At 28.7% G+C, this 22,055-nt stretch overlaps 5 protein-coding genes across 5 annotated transcripts in view; 4 read left to right on the top strand and 1 right to left on the bottom strand.

The window, feature by feature from the left end:
• The window catches only part of LOC113373513 (BLOC-1-related complex subunit 5-like), a 44,384-nt gene extending 44,108 nt beyond the window's left edge, over window positions 1-276 (top strand). The window contains exon 6 of the mRNA XM_026613806.1: window positions 92-276. Coding sequence (XP_026469591.1) covers window positions 92-276 — 185 coding nt within the window. The remainder of the gene's footprint in view (window positions 1-91) is intronic.
• Window positions 277-1,139: 863 nt separating this feature from the next.
• LOC113373512 (serum response factor homolog B-like) lies at window positions 1,140-2,797 on the top strand. Its single transcript, XM_026613805.1, has 4 exons — window positions 1,140-1,331; window positions 1,402-1,481; window positions 1,661-2,739; window positions 2,772-2,797. The coding sequence occupies exons 1-4, from the start codon at window positions 1,242-1,244 to the stop codon at window positions 2,795-2,797; spliced, it is 1,275 nt and encodes a 424-aa protein (XP_026469590.1). The 5' UTR covers window positions 1,140-1,241.
• A 9-nt stretch (window positions 2,798-2,806) lies between these two features.
• On the top strand, window positions 2,807-7,028 carry LOC113373510 (protein disks lost-like). The gene is made up of 12 exons (XM_026613804.1): window positions 2,807-3,040; window positions 3,196-3,427; window positions 3,704-3,846; window positions 3,949-4,276; window positions 4,470-4,602; window positions 4,666-5,054; window positions 5,130-5,303; window positions 5,375-5,606; window positions 5,807-5,982; window positions 6,048-6,216; window positions 6,334-6,692; window positions 6,894-7,028. Exons 1-12 carry the CDS (start codon window positions 3,033-3,035, stop codon window positions 7,026-7,028), a joined length of 2,478 nt encoding a protein of 825 aa, XP_026469589.1. The 5' UTR covers window positions 2,807-3,032.
• Window positions 7,029-7,638: 610 nt separating this feature from the next.
• LOC113373509 (BLOC-1-related complex subunit 5-like) lies at window positions 7,639-11,318 on the bottom strand. Its single transcript, XM_026613803.1, has 4 exons — window positions 11,062-11,318; window positions 8,566-8,873; window positions 8,138-8,260; window positions 7,639-7,854 (listed from the first exon to the last, which is right to left on the bottom strand). The coding sequence occupies exons 1-4, from the start codon at window positions 11,288-11,290 to the stop codon at window positions 7,639-7,641; spliced, it is 876 nt and encodes a 291-aa protein (XP_026469588.1). The 5' UTR covers window positions 11,291-11,318.
• Window positions 11,319-14,660: 3,342 nt separating this feature from the next.
• LOC113373508 lies at window positions 14,661-17,069 on the top strand. The gene is made up of 6 exons (XM_026613802.1): window positions 14,661-15,018; window positions 15,268-15,422; window positions 15,481-15,586; window positions 15,895-16,112; window positions 16,563-16,662; window positions 16,900-17,069. The coding sequence occupies exons 1-6, from the start codon at window positions 14,661-14,663 to the stop codon at window positions 17,067-17,069; spliced, it is 1,107 nt and encodes a 368-aa protein (XP_026469587.1).
• Window positions 17,070-22,055: the final 4,986 nt, after the last annotated feature.

Raw genomic sequence — 22,055 nt, 5'->3', positions numbered from 1 at the left:
TTACCACTTTTTCAACATTTGTCCAAGCAATTTATCATAATAATTATGACTAAAATTAATTCATTAGTATAAATTATATTTTCTACTCAAGACAAACTGCCGTCTGAAAAAGCACTAACTGCCGCACAAAATTTACTGGACTGCGGCGTTGCACTAGGAGCACTTGATGATAGATATAAATTACTAGGACAACGACAAGTTATAGCAACTGAAAGCCCTGGACTGAGGCTATATCAAGAGATACAAAACTGGCCACATTGGAAGAGCAAAGCTTGATAACCAATTAATATCTCAATAGAATAAAATAAGAAACTTATAAACAGATGTACTAATTTTGAATAAAAATATTTTGCCATATTGATTAATAACTTGCTAATATCAAGTTCAAATTTAATTTTATTTATAAAAGAATCTTAATATTCGATGTCAAAGAAGATGATACGAAATGAAGATCAACATCGACAAATCGAAATTCGGAAAATGAGTGTATATTCGTCTATCTCAAAGTAAGTGCTGTTAGTATGATATCGAAAAATATAAAAAATAGGAGTTTATTTAAAAGAAAAATCTAAAAAACATGTTTTATTCAGAAATTGCAATTGAGAAAGCAAATGACCACTGAATTGTATACACGGCGAACATACTCGTCAATACATAAAAGTCTGTTCTTTTTCATAACGAGTATGACCGTCGAGCGCAGTTAATTGGTTGATTGAATTATTGTAATATTGCTAAACATATTAAGTAATAATGGATTTGGCACAATAGAGATCATCTATAGTGAGTGTTCTTTTACTGAAGGAAAAATATAAAAAAAGACAACATTTGGAATATGGCATTGTATATATAAAATTAGAGACATGGACTCTGAAGATCGTCGATAAAAAAAATACATTTTTTTATTTTTTTCTAATTATATAACTGAAATTTTAAATTAACTGCAACTAAAGGAGAGAAAAGGATTATATAAAATGTGATGATAAGTTTTCGAATTGGCCGCCAGAGCTAAAGCCTATCGCACCGTAATCTATGGTAGACTGAATGATCTATGTTATTTATGTTTTCTATGCCTATGTTTTCTTTTGACATTGACAATTCTATGTTGACAAACCTAAGTTTAACCTAACTTTTTAGTGCATATATATACGTATTTATTTCAATCAGAAATTTTAATTGTTAAACTTATAGAATTTTATTGTGGAACTATATATTCGAAAATAGGGCTAGCGTGCTGAAGAAAAATGTCGCAAAATCTTCTGCAAGATATATTACAAGGTTTTGTAAATGAAGAAAACTTATATCGTTGGTTGATAAGTGACGTAACGGACAATGTATGTTTGCAAATTTTGAAAAAGATGTTCGTTGTAATAACTCAATATTTAGTAAATCATGTACTTTTAGGTTTTGTCTGCCACATATAATTGTACAAAAACGGATTTTATATTTTACTATCTGAATTTTGTGAGAAGCCAAACAAACAGGTATCTGAATTCAACAGTATTTTGCATAAAATATTTACATAGTTTGCCCTTCTTCTAAAGTTATTTTCTTCACATATATTACTTCAAATTATAAATAAATCTTTCATAATGAATATTCTTCCAGAGGTTTTATTGTAATACTTACCTAAATATTACTGACACTCTTCAAACTATTTTAGATTTTTAAAAAATGATGAAAATCCAAATGAATCAAATGATAGAAGCAGAAATTATACAGGATCTACTCACTTTTCCAATAGTGCGCATGATTCTAATACAAGTTTATTACAAAATGAATCCTATATCGAGGAAGGAACAAATATTCAAGAGAAAAATATTATTGGTTCAAATAAGATTATACATAATTCTCTACACATTGACAATGCTTTTAATGAAAACGCTTTCAGCCCAGTTCCTCATTCTGGTAACACAAAACTGAATGAATCATCTGGGTCTGTTTATTTCAGTACTCCAAACGATCAAAAAAAGAGAAACAACTCAATTTCAAGTAAATCCTATTCAAAATCCCAAAAGTCAATTGAAAGGGTTTCCATAAATTTTGGTGATTACATTCAGAATGCTTCTAGCAAAAAACATAAGCACCATTCTGCAAATAAGTCAAGAAGTATAAATACTTCGAATGAGAAATCAGATTTAACTTGCAGTGTAGATCAAAACACTACTGAAAATAGTTATTGTAAAGATATCACAGGGACACCTGAAAGTAGTAGATCAAATTTAGATAGCCAATTTCCAGCACTTGGAGAGAGACTTTCATTTCAGAAGAGTAACTCAGTATCTAAAATTAATCGAAGCAAGCGTATAAAACCTACTTCACTAAATTTTAGTGACTGTGATATAAATAAAAGTGATTCTATCAAGACTAGTTTCAACGACATTAATGAAAGGCAACAAAACTGTAATTCATCGAGTAATAATTTCCAAATGGAACGGTCTATTCTTCGAAATGAAAAAGATTTTATAAAAAAACAATTTGAGAATAGTAAACATATAAAAACGATTTTCATTAATCCAAAAGAAAAAAGTACTGTTGTGAAAGTATCAGATCCTGGAGATATTTTGCAAGTCACAAGAAGAAAGGAATTAGATATTTTAGCAAATATTTATAATGTGATACTAAATAATAATTTAGTTGTAAATTTTTTTAGTGAATTAAATTTCATATTTTCTTTGTTGAATGTTGAGAAAATTGATGACCAAACAGATAATTCTGATCTATTTCCAACTTTTCATAATTGTATATACTTTTGTATAAAAATTTTACGAGAGCAGAAACAATTTTTTATTCTGCTTGACAATGATACTTTAAGAGTATTAAGTGATAATAAACGAATACAAAATTTTAATCATGATTTGAATTTGTTTTTAAAATGTGTTTTAAAGCGAAAAAGTGTTCTCCCAACACCTACAGATGGTAGCTTAGGGAATAAAAACAATGTGTGTTTTCAAAGTGAAACAGACAATAGAGAAAACTTTACATCTGATCAAACATTTCGTGCATTCAGAAAACAAAGAGATTTATTTTATGATATGCTTAGGTAAGATGAAATTTATATTGGTATTTTAATGTTAAAAAAATCAGAAGAGATTGATTTCAACATAATGAAATAATCATTTTAAATAATCACTGAAAATGATATTTTTATAAATTAAAAATATTTTAAAATCTAATGTATATTTATATCCTTTACAGAAATTGGGAATCAATGCACAATACACCAAACTATTCTTTTGCACTATATGATTCAACTATGATGATGCTATTCAATGTTAATGGGACATTAATACCAAATAAAATGCAGCAGAGAAAGTATAATGAACATAATGAGTTTGGTCGCATAAATGTTATTTATAATAATGTTTGTAATATGGCACATTTAGCGAGATTATTTGTCAAACAATTATTGGCATCTTGTGAATCTGAGGTAAAAGGAATATTTAATTGAATCGGAAATTATTATTTGAATATATAGTATCAAGACGGTCAGTATCGTATGTAGCAAAAATTAAAATATTAAATCTGGATTATGTCTATTCCGTCAGAAGCTATAAAGCAATATTTTACAATTACATATCTTCTTTAGTTCAAAGTATATTGAAAATAATATTGATACTAAAAAGTAAAAAAAAATGGATATAAATTCATTATGTAACTTATTTAATAATCACAATTGTAGTGAATTGTATTTGTTTATATATAGCATACAGAATTTAATCAACTTCTCATGGAACATCTACCAAATGTAGATCCTAACCGATTATCACGACTTAGTAACAGATTTACAACGAATGCGACTACTACGAGTGATGTAACAGCTTTTGTTGGAGTACAAGAATTTTTCAGGTGTATATTAACAAAATATTTAAACGTTTTAATAATTATGATTTTCAAAATTTTACAAATTTTAAATTATACAAAATGTTTTAATATTTTTTTAATTTTCAGAGACTTTATTCAGTATAGTGATAATCATACATTTTTGGAACACTTAAAAATTGTCATGTCAAGTGAAATTTTGGACATTAATTCTGCATGCCTTGAATTTAAAAGCAGCTATATATTAATAACAAACATGGATCATAATACTGAGATTGAAAACAAACAAACAAGAAGCATCAGAGAAGATGATATGCAAAAAAGCTTAGAACTAGTTAAAAGAATATCCTCTTTAAGACTATTGTCCAAGTTTTTGGGATTTACCACAGATTTGCCTTATAATAATAATGGACACAAGATGAAATCTCTCACATTTAATGAATTGAATAAAATAGAGGTAATATTGAATTTTAGGTGATGTATACTCATATCATATCGGATCATGGCCCTATAAAACTATCTCACTTATCTTACTACTTATGCAAAACAAATACTACTTATATTATTTTCTTACTCTCTCTCAGTAACATAAGTGAGAATGTTATTCTGAAACTAGACCTAGTATTTATTGTAAAAAAACATATTTTTAGGTATGTCCTCTGTTGGATCTGAATTCAATAATTGATGCATGTTCCGATGATTTTTCAACTTTGATAGTCATACAGTGGATAACAATGTATTTGTCTATGTTAAATGAAGAAACTCTTATGACAGACAAATACTGCAATATCTTAATAAAATTATTTAAAATATATGCCAAATCATTAATTTTGAATGATTGTAAAGGGTTCACAATATATTTTAAATATTGCTTCAAGATAATCTTAGGAAACTTTTTTGATTTACCTAACGTTTCTATAAATTTTTATGAGTGGAGATTCTCTACACCATTAAAAGAATTAAATCTGGAATATGATTTTGAAGACCAATTTCATCAAATTAAAATTGAGAGCAAGGAAATGGCCAGATTTAAATCCAAGGATAGTCTATTTAATGCATTATTACCTTCGGGGATTAAATTTTTAGAAAAAATTCTATATCAAAATGTACCAACCCTGAATTCACTGAAAAGCGTTATCAAAGGATTCAAAACATACAACAAAGGCAGAATAAGGCATGTGACACCTTTTACACACCAATCAAGTTCAAAGGAAAAAGATGAAAAAAAGATACAGGTAAACAATGAAAAATTGATATAAAATTTGTAGATTGGCTCTTTGATGCCTAAATCTATAAAAATATTCTTGCAGATTCAATTAGAAAATAATTTCTTTAACAACCATCCATCATCCGTCAAGAAAACTGTTGAATTTGTCACAGACAGAATATTCTCAGTAATCATAAAAGAAATAATTTCAAAAGATATTACACAAGCAAAAGAAGCTGCTAGTCTCAAATTCTTAAATATCAAGTCAACTAACAAGGTAAGTGCTTTTCAAAAAATATATATCAATATGGCAAGAGGTGTAATATCAGTTATATTAATTAATTCTAGTTAGAAGCGGAGACACAGTTAATTTCTCTGTGCACAGAGTCTATTAAAGATTTAATGGCCATGTCCAATTTAACAATTCAGAAAATTGTGGATGAAAGAGTGGAGGTGACAATTGTGAATTTACTTCCAATCGAAATGTTAGCCTCAGTGAAGAGTATGTGTGCAAAGATTTGCACAAAAAGGATTTCAGTGAAGTGCCAAGCATGGTTGAAAGAAAAAGCATCAGACATCAGTAAGTGTATGATATTATATATACAAATAAAATTGGCACTGAACATATGCAGAAAACTGCATAGTATTTTAAGTGCAATAGGCAAACTCCCAAAGTCGAAGGAGCAAATATCATCAACACGAGTGCCTCTGCCTTCAATAGAGATACATAATTAATTACCATTTTTAAACTTGATTAAAAATTTTCATAACATATTTTAGAGGTTCTGTGCAAAGATATTGATGGACAAGTTGAACAAATAATTAAAAATAATATTATGAATGATAAGTTGAAATCTAATGCAGATTCAAAAACTGAAATAATCTCTGAGCCAAATATTGATATTAATAGATATATCGAACATGTAGGACCATCAGAAATTTTAATTGATGCCCAGGTACAAATGCTATTCAAATTGATTTAGGAGAGAGTTAAAATATTAATGTTGTGTTTTTTATTTAGGACATATTATGTACAATAATTTCAGAAGAATATCCCACTGAGAAACCATTGACAGAACTTTATAATCTTTTGAATAATATAGAAGAATGTATTAAAGTGTGGACTTCGATTTTAAATATGTGCATCAAAGTTTTAGCAACATTGACAGTAGACATAGCAATAGCTATAGGTATAGAAAATATATTTATGATTTTTTTTTCAAAGACAACATAAATTTATAATTGTGAAGACTGGCTTGGCATACATGATTATTAACAGAAGCTTCTTCTATTTTGATTTCTTGCAGTTTGCCATTACCCAAACCAAATACAAGACACATTGCCAAAGTTTCTAAGAATTTGGAAACATGATACATTTTCTACATTTATTAAAATTGGAGATAAGAACTCGATTTCACTAGACAACAGTTTACAAGTTTTGACTGAAAAAACTGACGTTGATTATGAAAATCAGAACACAGATGACTATGTATTTTTGAAGGTAGTGTCAGCAAGGACAATTACATTGATTTCAGAATCTAGAAATTTTGAAGAAGTTTGGAGTTCTTATAGTCTCTTAGTCATATTTTTATTAGATGAAAACTTTTTAACCATGGACTCGTTTGGCGAAGAATGTTTGAAACTACTACGATTGGAGTGGAGTAATGTAAGCTTTATTTTTCATGAAGATAATATGATATATTGCTTTATTGGAAAAAGTTAGATTAAATATGGTGACATATATTAATTATGCGCCTATTTTTCTTCAATTTCGGAACTTTGCATACTATCAGTAAAGTTGAAGCGCCAAATTTAATTCTTCGAAAAAAAAAAAATTATTCTGAAATAATTTGAAAATTTGTTTCAGGTAACTCTACATCATTTATCTCAAAATATAAAAATAATAATGGAGCAAAGTCAAAATGCAAAACACACAGAATGTTCAGAAATAACATTGCTTCTGGAGTGGATGTCAGATTTTTGTGATGATATTGATTTGTAATAGTTTTTAATAGTTATGAAATATTTATTTTGGCAAGTTTAATATCAACAAAGCAAGTATTCTTTCCATAAATTAATTTACAAAGAAAGAGTTGATGCTAGTTTAATATCAAGTTTTATCATATTTATTAATAGAATATTTTACATATCATTGATTGACTAAGAAATTTACTATAATTTAAATTAATAATAAACTTAAGTTAATAAATTATATTTAGCAAAAAATTTAACTACATCTTTTAATATCTTATAATCAAACCCGAAACAGAATTAAATAATATCTGCCAATATTACTTTTAATTTAGTAATATATTTGATCCCCATAAATTAAATAGTATCACAGAAATTACAACATTGACTGCCGTAATAAAATTTTTATAAAGTCATTTAAAATCAAATTTTTTGTAAGAGAATTGAAAATTGAGACTTTCAACCCTTTAAAACGTATATTTCTCAAAAGCTCAAAACATCAACTATTAATAAGACTTGTTTCATTATAGCCAATGATAAGTGAGTTACACACATATGAAATATAAAAATTTTGCATTAGTTATCCCACAAGTAACAACAAATATATTAAACAAACAAATTGAAAAAAAAAGTGAAAAGTTTTAACTGGCTGACCAGAAAAATGGTTCTAGTCTATCCTCTAAAGGCAAACAATTATTCAAAGTATTTAAACTTTCTAAAGTTTGACTTAAGAGCATATGACATTTCTTAACCTGATGTGAAACATCATGAACCTTTGATAGTTTTTCCGCGTACTTTGCATAACGTTTCTGGTTGTCCGTTAAACCAGCCATCAGGCGATTTATATCTGCGTCAGTCTGAATAAGAAAGAAATTTGAAACTATAAACGCAACGACTCCATTGTAACATATAATGAGTAAAAAATACATGTTAAATAATGTTAAGCACCATTATTTGACTTTCGAGAAAAATGAGCGGCTCGATAATAATAATACGATAAAGAGTTACTAAACTGAATACTAAGATTACTATCACAGATAATATATGTTTAATATAACTGGAGATGCATAAACAGTTGATAAATAATAAAAAGTGTATAGAATATAATTTATGTACGTTATAAATAAATTCATTACATACCTCTTTTATTTTTTGAACAATATTATTTTGTTCAGTTGCCACATCATTAGCCCTTGTTGCATAATGTGCTTGCATTTTAAGACAAAGGGCACGTAGTGGTGCAGGCTGCAAGCGTTCTAATACCTATAATGTAATATAATTATACAATTAAATTCAACCTTCAACAATAAACCCAAAAAAGTTTCTTGCAAACTAATAACATTCTTCATTGTTTTATAGTTTGAAAAATGATCTTATCATAAATAATTATCTTAGACACAATTTTGTCTTAAACTTAAGTTTAGAAAATTATTCAGTTTTGAATAAAAGAACTTCAATCCGCTTGAGATAGTTTTATCTATAACTTATTCAAAATCGTTTCCGAACTCATAATTATATTTAAAGAGTATTAAAAAACGTATAATGCGGTTAGACAATATTTTCCTCACCTCTGGATCCCTATGAGATGGTAAATTCAAAGTCCCTCTCATAACAGGTAAAAACATTGGAATACTCTGAAGTCTTTGAATGTCAGGGTCTGATTCTGGTCCCCCTTGTGCAGCTCCTGATTTCACAACAACAATATTATGCGCCTTAGTTGCGCGTCCTAAAGCTGCAGAAGCGCTTGCTGGCGGCTGTTTGCTGTTTGAAGAATATTTGCCGCCTTGGGTCTGATTTTTGTTTTTGCCCAGGCCCGTGCTTCGCGACCTCGTCATTAGAGGTTGTTTGAGATTCTTGTTTTTTAATTTTGGCGAATCTGAAGAAAAATGATTAATTAAAAGTATGATATTTGAAAATGAAACTTAATCAATATATTTCATGAACAATAATAATAATTCGATAAATGATGAGATTTTTGACTCAGTTGGCCTTTTACAGCAATAATATGATTCTGAAATTTTTCCTAACTAATGATAATTCTTATTACTTATTTCACAATCGTTTAGGTATAAATAAATAGTAATGTGTTTAGGTGCAGCTTAAATCGCAATCGTGAAAAATTCCTTGCTCGTACTGTTTTAATAGAGAGCGTTTTAATCGTACCGAAAACACATTTTTGAAAAATCTAAAAATACCTATATTAAAAAAAACTTGAAATTTTAGAAATTGTTAAACATTAGCCAACTAAATCAAGTTTTAGTAAATACTAAACATTGTATATAATTTTATTTACACTAAATATTACAGGCATTTTTCCTTAGGGGGTTTCACTTAGGCAACCTTATCCTTTACATTCAATCGGCCTGGTTATAGCAGAGGCCAATGTCAAAACCATAGTATGCTAATAGTATCAAAATACAATCAAATTCCGAATAAAAAGCTCTTGAATTATTTTTCATAATATAATTTTTCAGTTGCTATAGATTATTTGCCATGTTTCAAACCAAATAATGCAGTAATAATATTTATAGTTTGCACGTAAATAATTAGAACTTACAGTTAGGGTTTATACAAAAATCGACATTTCAGAAAACCGGTTTTCAAATTTTAATTTCACTAAAAAACCGATTTTAACCGGTTTTCGAACTTTATATAGAAAATAAATTTTTGCTCGAACATTCTGTAATTTATCCGCAAATTTAGCGTAATTTAGAACAGTATTTGACTGAATTTATTTATTGTTCAATTTTATAGATAGTAAACAAATTTATTTTAATTTTAATTACTAGAACTAAAAAATTATAGTTTATCTTGATTAAATATAACTTTGAAAATAATTAATCGTATTCATCATTTTCACATATAAGAATGAAAATATTTTTATGGTAGTTAAAAGGAAGTTTTCGAATAAATAAAAATAATACATTTGTAAATTAAAAAAATCATTAAATTAAAATAAATAAATAAATAAATGTAAAAATATTAGATACATTCTGATACATACTTTTTAATATCAATTTTAGCTTTAAAAATAGTTAAGTTAAACTCGGGTATTATCTGTTCCGAGTAACTTTAATTAACCAATTTTAAACATTCTAATTGTTTTTTTGTTTGATAAAATACGATTTCAAAACACTGAGTACGTCTATCGAATTTCTACATAGACGTGTCCTTTGTTTACTCACAAAATTTCCCGAAAAAGAAAATACTCTCATACTTGCGACCAAATTATGCTTAATTGTTTTTAAAGCCTGATATGATAATTGCAATTTTTTTGTTCTTTAATTTGTGACTTCTAGGGTTTAAACCCCTTTTTTTTAAGTTTGAGTAGAGGAAGTTACTTCTTCAAGAAGAAGTCACACTGATTTAAATTGAAATTCACACTGGTATAGAAATTCACACTGGTATAAAAATCTAAATTAATATATACATAACTTTTCTGGGAACCATTGCAGACTTATAAGATATCAAATGCTATTGAACCGATATGATTTCACGAATTAAAACGCTTTTATCTATCTTTTATATTTGGCTATATTTGTCATTTTCCATTTATACAGTGAAACCCGACTTTTTTCACTAAAAAACCGGTTTTTGAATTCCATAATTTTCGCCAAAAAACCGGTTTTTGAAAACCGACAAACCCTAATTAGTACCTTTATTATTATGCTTTGGTTCACGTCGGGTATAAAATGTTTTGAACAAGACAAAGTATAATATAAATAAGTATAAAATGTTTTGAACAAAACTAAATTAATATATACCATTTCTGGGAACCATTGCAGACTGATAAGATATCAAATGCTATTGAAACGATATGATTTCAAGAATCAAAACGCTTTCATCTATCTTTTATATTTGGCTATATTTGTCATTTTCCATTTATACAGTGAAAGCCGACTATTTTCACTAAAAAACCGGTTTTTGAATTCCACAATTTCCGCCAAAAAACCGGTTATCAAAACCGGTTTTTGAAAACCGACAAATCCTACTTACAGTACTATTTAGTATAGTAGGTTTTATATCAGATTAACTTAATTTTCTACTTATAAATTTGCAATTACCTCCAATAGGTCGATTGACAGTGTATGATATATACGGCAAATCTGCGTCTGAACAGACGCTCGGTCCAGGCGAAATGCTTGTAGGCCGCTCCATTTTGGCGGCCTCGCAACCGGAGGCAGCGATCGTGTGGCCGCGAACCAATCGGCCGCCACTGCGGGGGCTCTCGCTCCTCCTGGCGTTAGAACTTGCCTCCCGAGCAGCCGCCGCCGACGATTGCTCAGAACCCATGATTTTGCCTGGATTAAATCAGTAATCTGAAATAAATATATTGCATTAATGAAAATCACAAATTTTTATAAAATTTCGAGGTTAAAAGAAGATTGTGTCCATTGTCCAATAATAAAATTAGAACTTCGTGTCCAATAAGGGAAAAGTCAATAAATAATAATCTAAGTAAGTATCAGAAGTGTTGTTAATGCTTCCAAAGTTAATCACATATCTAATAGAAAATTTGCAAATTATCTATGATTTATATCAACTTTACTCATATATTTTAACTTCCCGTAGGGTAAGTTATTGTAAAGGGCCGAAAATCGGAATTGAAATTGTTTACATTTCTCGACGTTTTGAAGGTTTCTGAACGTTCTGGCAAACCTCAGAAAAAATAGATGTGTGTGTGTGAGTGTGAGTGTGTATGTATGTATGGACACAATTTTTTGTCCACGTTTTCGGGCGCATGGATCAACCGATTTGAATGGTTCAAAAAACATTCGATTCCTATTGATAGGGAGATGTGCTGATTACTTTTTGGCAAAGGCAGGTCCAGCCGTTTCGGAGATATGGAGCAGAGAGTGCAGAAAATAAAAATTGAGTTTTTGAGAGATCGGAGCATCCGATTTGAATGATCCAAAAAACATTCAATTCGTATTGACGGGGAGAAGGTGTGATTAGTTTTTGTCCAAGCCAGGTCCAGCGGTTTCGGAGATACAAAGCTAAATGTGCAAAAAATGGCAGTTTTTGAGAGAAGTAAGCGTCCGATTTAGATGATTCAAATAACTTTCTGCTTGTTTTAACAAAATAATTGATTTTGAAAAAAACAATTTTGTTCCAAATTTTTTTAAAATTTTGTATATCAAAAATAATTCAGATTTTATTTTTAATTCTGACTAAAGTTCTAATATACTTTAAACAAATAGTTTCAACTTTGTAATTCAGTTTATATATTTCTTATAAATATTATACAATGTTACAATATTTATAATAACCTATGTGAAATTCAGATTTTATTTTTAATGCTGACTAAAGTTCTAATAAACTTCACTTGAAATAAACAATTTCAACTTTGCAATTCAGTTTATATAATTCTTATAAATATTAAACTATGTTACAGTATTTATTTATAATAATCTATTTGAAAACATTCAATATTCCTCGAACATTTTGTTACGGTACGGGAAGTTCCAGCAATTTGCCATAAGGCACGAAGCCACCCACCCCACTAGTTTCCTATAAATTTCGAATATTTTTAAGTGGCAAAATGCAACTTAGACTTAAATATATTTGGATCAAAAAATATATGTATATCAAGGTAAACCCAATAACCCATACTAGACTTAAGTCATTGATTCTATATTACGAGGAAAGTAAATTTAAGTATGTGATAATAGGTATAAGAATTTTTTTTCATTAGTTTGATCTTGTATCTAGGTAAGAAATAAAACCAATTGTTCAGAATATACAAGAGAATAAAACTAAAAACTACATCCAATGATGTTGTTCTTCACAATGTTGAAGTATAAAATGTGACAAAAAAGAATAAAAAAGATTTTTACTTATTTTTGGAAATAAAATAAGCCTTATAAATATTTTGTAATGTATTTGATCGAGCAATCTGCATAAAGACTTAACATATTGTTGATATATAATAATGAAAGACTTGTCAAATAATCGCTTATTGAAATATAAATTACTCTAGTAGTAAACATCAATTTTTTCTATTTACTTCAAGATTATATTTTATTTTATATTTATTAAAAGCAATGGGCTAATTTGTAGAATTTCAAAATATATAAAAATTAGTTGATCTTTTCTAACCTATATAAAACAATTTCTTGCAATAGTTTACAGGAAATTTGATTATCTTAATGTAATTATCATTAAGAAGTAATGCATTTGATAAAATGTAAATAGTGACACATGTCGTGTAAAAAAATCGTGCTACTACGCTTGTTGAACAAAGAGGGGACTAGGTCAATTATAAAGGTACGCTCACAATTTCTGGTTATAATTTGATAAAAGTTTTTGTTTCTTTAATGCATGTGTATTTTTCTAATAATAATCATGTTCTTTATTAACAATTCTTTATGGAAACAAATATTTTTTCAATGATGAAAGATTGGTTACAGCATTGCTTCTTATCAGTGTAAAAATGAATTTTTAGAAATAATATTTGTTAAGTTGGCTTGAAGGACAAATGTTTGCAATTGAAATATGTAATATTAATTTTAGAACACGGAAATTACAATAAATAATAATTTTTCAAATACAACAACAAGTCTATGGTAGTTTCTTAAGTTTTATACTGAAGTCTCAATTTTCTATTTCGCCTCAAAATTTATTAGACGTTTTTAGAATCAGTATCAGAATGAGAAGAATCAAATTTTAAACGGAAAGATAAACATAAGGTGAAAATAGAGTCTAGTGAATACAATTTCATTAAGTTGACTTTTTCTTACTGATTGGAATAGCATTTAGTATAAAATTAAAATATATACCTATCAATAACTTTACTAATGTTTTATTAAATTTAAATGCAATGTAAAATAAATAATACATTTTAGCAAAACATTTCTAATTTCTAATTTCAATACTAATCTATTATTAAAATAACAGTTTTACGTTATCCAAACAAGAGCTTTGATAGGTCATGCATGCCTATTTCCAAGTTCTAATTATTGAAATTCCCTTTTTTAGTTTACTCTAAAACACCTACAAAATCATTGATTCGAAGCAACAATAACAAAATAATGATAAAATATTACAGTAATTTAGACACGGTCAAGTTCATAAAAAGATATAAAATAGTTACATCCTACAATAGGATCGCATAATCAGAAAAACCGTTCAAAATGCCTTTTTGTCCGGGAACAAAAGAATGATCTGAAAATGTGCAAACTGTGACACACTTTTCATTTATCTCGTTAAAAGAACTTTTGAATAGATTCAATAAGCGGAAAATTGTGTATTCTTTCTATCGCAGCAACGTTGTCTTCATACAAAATAAAATCTTAAAACCCACTGAGCATCTAGTATATTTTTTGTATTCATATTGTTAACACGTGTGTTAGTAAAATTTTATATTTTTATACCGCCTTTTTCAAATCCTTTTAAAGCTTTGTAATATTTATTGCCGTTTAATAAAAACTATGTGTGATTAAGGATAAAATGAAAAAAATGCGTGATGTCTTAAAGGTCAACCGTTCAAATCTATTTCCAATTGAAATCGGTATAAAAAGTCAAATGTCACGAGTGAAATAATACAATGTTTGTTAAAATCAATACTCTAAGTTATATATTTTTTTTCTTATCAATTTTTAATCAGGCGATGGTGAATAGTGGAACTGTAAAATTTATTAACAAAAACATAAATGATACAATAATGAAGCATGATAAAAATTGGAAAGCTTTTGATATAGGAGACTATAATTTCACAGAATATTTCAGAAATTTAGATTCTAGAAAAACAGATTTGAAGATTGTTACGCACACAGCTAATAATGAAGTGACCAATTTGCAAAATCTTGATTCCGTTTCAAAGAAAAATGTATTAAGAAGAAAAGGCAATACAAGATTTTTAGATTTGTTCAGTATTATTAAATTTGAGAACAAACCATGTTCGTTGGAGTATGATCTTTTAGAAACAACTGATGGAACGTGTTATCATAAGACTGAATGCGATCGCCTTGGAGGACTTGCGGCTGGCAGTTGCGCGAAAGGTTTTGGTGTCTGCTGTATTTGTAAGTGAAATTAAAAATTTTTGTAATACTTGTAATCAAAATTACTTGTAAATAACATTAATATTGTCTAAAAGGCACATCATTTTATATATCTCTAACACGTAGTCCGCAGGAAAGTGTGTAGGTCCGATAGTTTAGTTGAGAGAAGCCTCAAACTTCCTTGACAACGAACATAAATTAAATAATTTAAGTTCGAAATTCTAATAATATATTATTATTGTTAGTATTATTATAAATGCCATTTCCCAGTTTCTCTAAAATGCGGCGACATGTCTCTACAAAACGTGAGTTACTTCGAGTCTCCTGGTTTTCCCAAGCCAACTTCATCAAAATTAGCTTGTGCTATAACAGTGGTGGCTCTACCTGGTGTACGACAATTTAGACTCGACTTTTTGTCGTTTGAGGTAACACAATAAACATAGATCAAATTAAATTACATTGAAACCGCATTATTTATTAAAGATGCAACCGCCGACAAATGGAGATTGCATAGAGGATCAACTTCTAATTTCTGGACAAATGGGAAACAAGTTGCCTCCAATATGCGGAATAAATACGGGACAACACAGTAATCATTTAAAATGAAGTTACTAGTGCTACAATACATTGTTGATAACGCCCAAAAACAGAATTTAAAATTTATATTTTTACACGTTTTGGTTTCTAAATTTAAAACATTTCGACTCATAAATACGCAGGCAAAAAAATTTATAAGCCGCTCAATAGCCAAGACGCCGGTCTATCCAAAGCTTCACAGATATGAAATCATATAAAACTTATATTTCGATTTTTGGGCCAAATCAATAACTTTGCATATGGAAGTCGATGAATATAGAGTCTTACAAATTAACATGCACTAATATGTATATATTTTAGTGTATTTGGACGTATCACAGTCCAACTTCCTCATGGTGAGCGCCCTAACAAATTCGGAACGTTTGCGTCAGTATCGTATAAAGATAACGCAATTGACACCAGAACAAAATGTACCAGATGGTTGCCTGCAGCACTATGATGACCTGGACGGACGCATTGAGAGTTTTAATTATGCAGATTCATCGAGAATTCTCGACGCCAGGAGGCCAGGATATTTTGTAAGTATCAAACTTTTTGTACCGAAGACTTCTTTATAGACCATGATCATGGTTTTGTGCAAAAGTCTTTAAGGAGCGCAGATAGATCTCCACAATATAGAATGCACAACGGAATGTTTCAAAAACTGTTGAAGTTAAATTTTCGCTATGTTATGTGAAATAACATATCTTACTTTATGGCAAAAAGTGCAACCAAGATCTTCAAATCGTTCAACAAATAATTTTATTAACTACACTATCCTCGCAAACATAAAAATTAAGCCAATAACGAAAAATGACATTATATATGTACATTTTAGCATCCGGAAGAAGAAGCTTTACTGTATGTGCATAAATTAAAGAACGCAAAAATATCAATTTTGTATGATATTTAGTTAGGTCCAAGTAGTTTTTTAACGACAGCTGTAATTAATTTTTTAAACAAAATCAAATAATTTTTCAACATTTCAGAATAACATGAATTACGCAATCTGCATAACACGGAAACCCGGTCGTTGCGCAGTGACTTATTTCAATGCAGATTTTTTCCAAATTTCAAACGTTGGCCTAGGTAAGAACATGATAATAATAATTATCATAGATTATGATGATAATAAGTAAAAACTAAGGTTAAATAATATCTTTCATATGATTGAATAATAATTGATTTAAATTTAATCAATTACCATATCACCAATAAATTTTGTATTAAAAAATTTAGATTGCTTACCAACTTTCAATGCTACTAATTTTTGATATTGTTCATTACAAGAATATAAATAATATTTCTCAACATATTAATTAACAGATGGAGAACCAATAATTCCTCCAGAACAAGCAGGAGTTGAAGTGTTCAATTGTCCTGATGATTTTATCATCATCAATGGAGTTCGACTTTGTGGAGAAAGACTGAACGATGCTTCATTAATTGAAGACTTTACAATAGATGCACCAGTTGTTGGTAAGAAAGAAAAATAGCTAAATTCAAAACATTAATTTCAATCATTATAGATATGACGTCATTGTTATAGAAATATGATATCATTAGTTATAGTACAAAATTTGCCCATATGTAGAGATAGTAAATTAATGTAAATTCTCAACTTCTGCAAAAATAATATGTAATAAATATTGTAAACTTGTTTAGAAAATGAAATCAAATACCTTTGTAAAAACAGCTGCAAATCAAGTCTATTTTTATATGGTTGGCAGTATAATCTTATACAATTATTCATCTTCTGAACAAATGCGTATTTTCTATTGATTATGGCAAGAAAGTGAATTATAACTGATCAATATTAAATTATTCTAAAACAACTACGTCTCAACATACTATAAGAATCAAGAATTAATTATTTAAACTATTTTTCACCGCAGTGGAGCCCGACAAATATCGACAAGAAATATTAAAAATTTAGTTAACATGATATTTGAGCAAAGTATTTTTAGAAAGCCTGCAATTATGCTGGTTTGGGGTAATTTGGGATGCATAACATAGAAAAATATATCGTCTATGCTTAAAATAGTACACGTATTCTATATTCATATTTTCATTGATAATTTCATTCTATTCGTGTACATATTTATTTCTTACCATAGGCTATGGTAAATTAAGGTATTTTTAAATAGTAAAATAAACTTTCGAAATAGGAGTAGAGATTTATTGAATTGTATTTTTATCCTTTACGATTCGTGTTAAAAGCAATATTTTATAGCCATAAAATATCTGAAAATTCATGTAATCAATGTAATCATGTAATCAATCATTAAACTAAGGTTGAAGTACGTAGTTATGAATATGTAAAAAATCCAACTCGATTCTGAACAAATACTTCATTATTAAACTCGTATAATGAAGATCTGAATCGATTCACGAGCACAACTGGGTCAACTGATAAAGAATATTGCACGTAATTAATAATGCAAGTTAAATTGCAACCACGACATGAATGTCAATTGGAATAGGGAAGTAACGATCTGATTTGGAAACTTTTCAGAATATGGTGCAGGACCAATAATGCTTCCTTTCCGATCAAATGGAAACGTTACTGGAAGAGGTTTCAGAATACTTTTTCGCCAAGAACCGTGCAAGATGGAATAATTTGATAAAACAATATCATGATTATTCTATTCATTATAATCACAATTTTCATTCATTTTTTCCTCGTGCTTTACATTTGGCATCAGATTCATTTAGAATAAGATTGCAATGATTTTTAGTTTTATTTATTTATTTAAAAATATATTTATTAATTTATTATATTAGAGTGAGTTATAATATTGCACATAGATTGCTTCGAAATTATAACAAATTAATTTATTTATTCATTAATATTGTAGTTTGATAAATAGGTTGGTCATTAGAATAATAAATTTAAAATACTAGATAAATTAAGAATCAATTCATTTTCTTATTACAATATATATTCGTTCAAAATTAATTTACTAATTTATTGTCCTAGAGCAAGTTTAACATTGTATATGCTGATGATTGTTTCATAATTACAATAAATTTACTTATTTATTATTATTATTCTTATTCATATAAATTCATATTTAACTTGCAAAATTTTATATTTCTAATGTTGAAAATAGTGATTTCAGCATGCACAAACAAATATGAGGTTTTTCAGGTGAGTCATGATACAGTAAGAATACTAAATGAATACTTGAATACTAGGTATTTAAATCTATTCACAAATTATTGCTTAAATGTTATCTTTATATTTGCTTTTTGTTTGAATTGAGGCACATAATTACAAATATTAATGTGTCACTAAGAAAAAGTCAAAAGTCAAGTCACTCATTTTCAATAGAGTACTGGCCCGTGGTCAAGTGGTTAGAAATCTAGGATTAGATCAGAGGTCTTAAATTCGATGAAGTTAAGCACTCGGCAATTAATTGAATATGTTTTCAAGTGAAATTAGCCTTTACCCAAAAATGCTGCAAAAATGTATCGCTGTTACAGAAATTGTAATACATAGAGAAGGGACAACGGTTTGGGTTGCCATCTAAAAACTGACAAAGTTTAGTAAATCATGACAATAAATCATACAACCTGCAATGCGAAATGGCAACAGAAACCCACTGAGCCCTTATTACTCGAAATAATTGCACCTTGTTGTATATTAAATGTGTACGTTCTAAGCAATTATTATTACCAATAAGAGTATTATTATGATATTAACTTAATGCGAATCTGACGTCACTCGACAGCACGCGTCCAATTCTTCTCAATAATTTAGGTTGATATTTACTGGAGTATCAGTCCCACGCCTATTCTGTGAAACCTAGTGACGTAGGTGTAAGTACAAATTGTGTTACAGAAATAGTACGGTATAAAATTATTATAAAACTAAGAAAACAATAGTAGCAATTGAAATTGTTTACGAACTCTAAATAGATAAATTCGACGAGATTCAATCGTATGATTTATTTAGAAACGAATTAAATAGTAACCTTTTCATAGTTGTGTACTTGAAATATTATGTCCATTGACGGAAGAGTACACGTGTCTGCAATTTGCAGTTTTAAGATGTCGATGGAATTATGTGAATTAAAATCTATATCACATAAAAAACAGATTTCATATAACCACAACAGAGGTATCGATTCAAATTCGATCAACTTCAATACGCTCCATAAAAAAGAATAAATTTTAGCATCATTTTAAATTTTAAAATATGTTTAATTATTTAAAATTAAATTTTCACGTTTTTAATTAAAAAACGTGAAAATAGTCCGCAAAATTTTGATTTTGTTTCGCAATTACCACATCGATCATCAAATTGATAAAAAAAGCTTTCACAATGATCTATTTTATTAATAAGATTGCTATTCTGTATGAGCGAAATGCAGAATAAACAATGGACAATATATATTATTGACTCTCAAATTGTGAAATTTTTAAAGTGGTTAGAAATCAATAAAAATTCATCACTATTATAGAAATTGTAATAATAAAATCCTTCATAAAAAGACAAATGTTTGGGTTGGTATCTATAAAAACCGACGTTTTTTATCTAACAAGTAGAATCATCACATCAGCTCTATAGGACCTTTAACTTCTGACCGCTGTTCAATAAAAAAAATGGATGTAGAAATTAATTGAGTACATAACTTGACATAAAAATTAATAACATATTGATGGTATGAATTTTCAGATGGAATCACAAATACTTCAAATCATTCATAAGATTCTAATTTTTGTTTGAATCTGTCCACATTGCAGAAATTTAGTAATGGTTATGATATGTTATTGTGAAGGCAACCCAATAGTTGTCCTGTCCTAGTTGTGGTTTATTATGATTATACTATATGCTATCTATAATTTTTTTTATTATCTCTTTTATTTACAACTGTCCAGTCGGCCGAAAAGGGACATTGTATACTACAAGGGCATGTTGGAAAAAACAACTCAGTAGTTGTATCTATATATGTATGCTATCTATAATATATTATTTATATCTATATTATATTATCTTCGAATTTTTTATGCAGCAATGCCCACGAAAGGTGATTCTCAGATGAGATTATATTTGAGATCTACAACCTCAAGTGGAAATTTGATATCAAGTTGTCTGATATCGAGCTGGTTGACGTTGGGATCAAACCCGCTTATCAGATAATTTTCTAAGCTAGAGTGTATCAGGTCGATATATTTAAATGATAAATAAAAAGTGTATTCACAAGTGATTTTACTTATTAATATTTATTCATCGGCCATTGAAAAATCATCAATTTTACAGAATAACAGAAGGTGCTATCACAGGATAGTTATTCTTCACAAGCCATACTTCTGAATTGTCTACGATTAGATTGCTATAAAAAAAACTAAAGAAAATCTTTTACAGAAATTGTGAAAATATTCATCACATAGAGATAACACTACTGTTTGATTTGTCATCAATAAAACTAGACGTAGTTAGTTAAGTAAATCATCAGAACAGCTCATAGAACTCTAAAGTTCTGATCGCTGTTCAATTAATATATAAAAAATATTTATTTATTATTTAAGTTTATTTGAGTTAATATCGCAAATGTCTAAAATACTGTTAAATACAAGTTACAAGTTACCAATATCACGCAAAATAAACTAGTAATTACAAAAGCAAACACTGCAAGCGTAGGTAAATAAAATTCAAATTATCTATTACCAATACTGATCGTCAATAACTAAAGCCAATGCAAATAAAAATTAAATTTAAAACCATCTATTCCTACCAGGTTGGCGATATGATCTAACTTGTAAGACACGATAGGTTACGTTCCATCCTTCGTAGTATGTATTAGTCAAACGTCAGAGTATCATTACCGTCGAAGCGCCATGTGATACTGGACACATGGAGGGGCATATTGGAACGGAAATTGATTTTATTATGTTGTCTCCATTTGGTTTCCATGGCGGGTAACATGTGCATTTTTTATTACATATGCGACTTACCGGCGAATGTTCGTAGTGGAAGACGAAAAAGAAGGCTAAATAATTATCTGTTTTTTGCAACATTAAAAACCAAGGGTGGAATAGAATGATTATTTGAATTTGGTAAATTTGGTCCTGAACACTAGCCCTATTTCTCGAAGGAGGAATTCTGACATGCCAATTTCGTACACAACGCTTCAAGTCATTCCGAAACGTCTGCGACTAATATTTAAAACACATTATTTGTAGATATGTTTGTCTCTTTGTTGTTTGTTAGCCAAAATTTGACCTTAAATAAGTATGAGACCAATTCTCGGGGTTAAATAATTATATTATACCGGTCTTTTGTTGAATGAAAAAAACCTAAAACTATAAATCTTTGCTATCCTCCAATTGGGACAAATGTCTAATATCACTGATATCATATAGGTGCAAAACTTTTTGTTGCCGCTTTGTTAACACCTTAAGTCGAACTAAAGTTAATATTACGATATTTGTGCCATTAGAGGTTAGGTTGCCCGTTCAAACAGCAAAGACAACTT

This window comes from Ctenocephalides felis, unplaced genomic scaffold (genome assembly GCF_003426905.1).
Source record: "Ctenocephalides felis isolate EL2017-DRISC unplaced genomic scaffold, ASM342690v1 CF-g0.4_SCAFFOLD_01604, whole genome shotgun sequence".
NCBI classification, from domain to species: domain Eukaryota; kingdom Metazoa; phylum Arthropoda; class Insecta; order Siphonaptera; family Pulicidae; genus Ctenocephalides; species Ctenocephalides felis.
Note: the sequence above shows the minus strand (reverse complement) of the source record. Positions and strands in the feature narration are given on the sequence as shown.

Bases quoted from the DNA above. Each gene is read 5' to 3' on its own strand.
- LOC113373512 (XM_026613805.1), top strand. From the start codon at position 1,242: ATGTCGCAAAATCTTCTGCAAGATATATTACAAGGTTTTGTAAATGAA. The intron at 1,332-1,401 runs GTATGTTTGCAA...ATGTACTTTTAG, and splicing joins TAAGTGACGTAACGGACAAT to GTTTTGTCTGCCACATATAA. The intron at 1,482-1,660 runs GTATCTGAATTC...AAACTATTTTAG, and splicing joins GTGAGAAGCCAAACAAACAG to ATTTTTAAAAAATGATGAAA.
- LOC113373510 (XM_026613804.1), top strand. The intron at 3,847-3,948 runs GTGTATATTAAC...TTTAATTTTCAG, and splicing joins GGAGTACAAGAATTTTTCAG to AGACTTTATTCAGTATAGTG. The intron at 4,603-4,665 runs GCAATATCTTAA...ATGATTGTAAAG, and splicing joins TCTTATGACAGACAAATACT to GGTTCACAATATATTTTAAA.
- LOC113373509 (XM_026613803.1), bottom strand. From the start codon at position 11,290: ATGGGTTCTGAGCAATCGTCGGCGGCGGCTGCTCGGGAGGCAAGTTCT. The intron at 8,874-11,061 runs GTAATTGCAAAT...ATTTTTCTTCAG, and splicing joins TGTCAATCGACCTATTGGAG to ATTCGCCAAAATTAAAAAAC. The intron at 8,261-8,565 runs GTGAGGAAAATA...ATTACATTATAG, and splicing joins CATCTCATAGGGATCCAGAG to GTATTAGAACGCTTGCAGCC.
- LOC113373508 (XM_026613802.1), top strand. From the start codon at position 14,661: ATGAAGCATGATAAAAATTGGAAAGCTTTTGATATAGGAGACTATAAT. The intron at 15,019-15,267 runs GTAAGTGAAATT...GCCATTTCCCAG, and splicing joins TTTTGGTGTCTGCTGTATTT to TTTCTCTAAAATGCGGCGAC. The intron at 15,423-15,480 runs GTAACACAATAA...TATTTATTAAAG, and splicing joins TCGACTTTTTGTCGTTTGAG to ATGCAACCGCCGACAAATGG.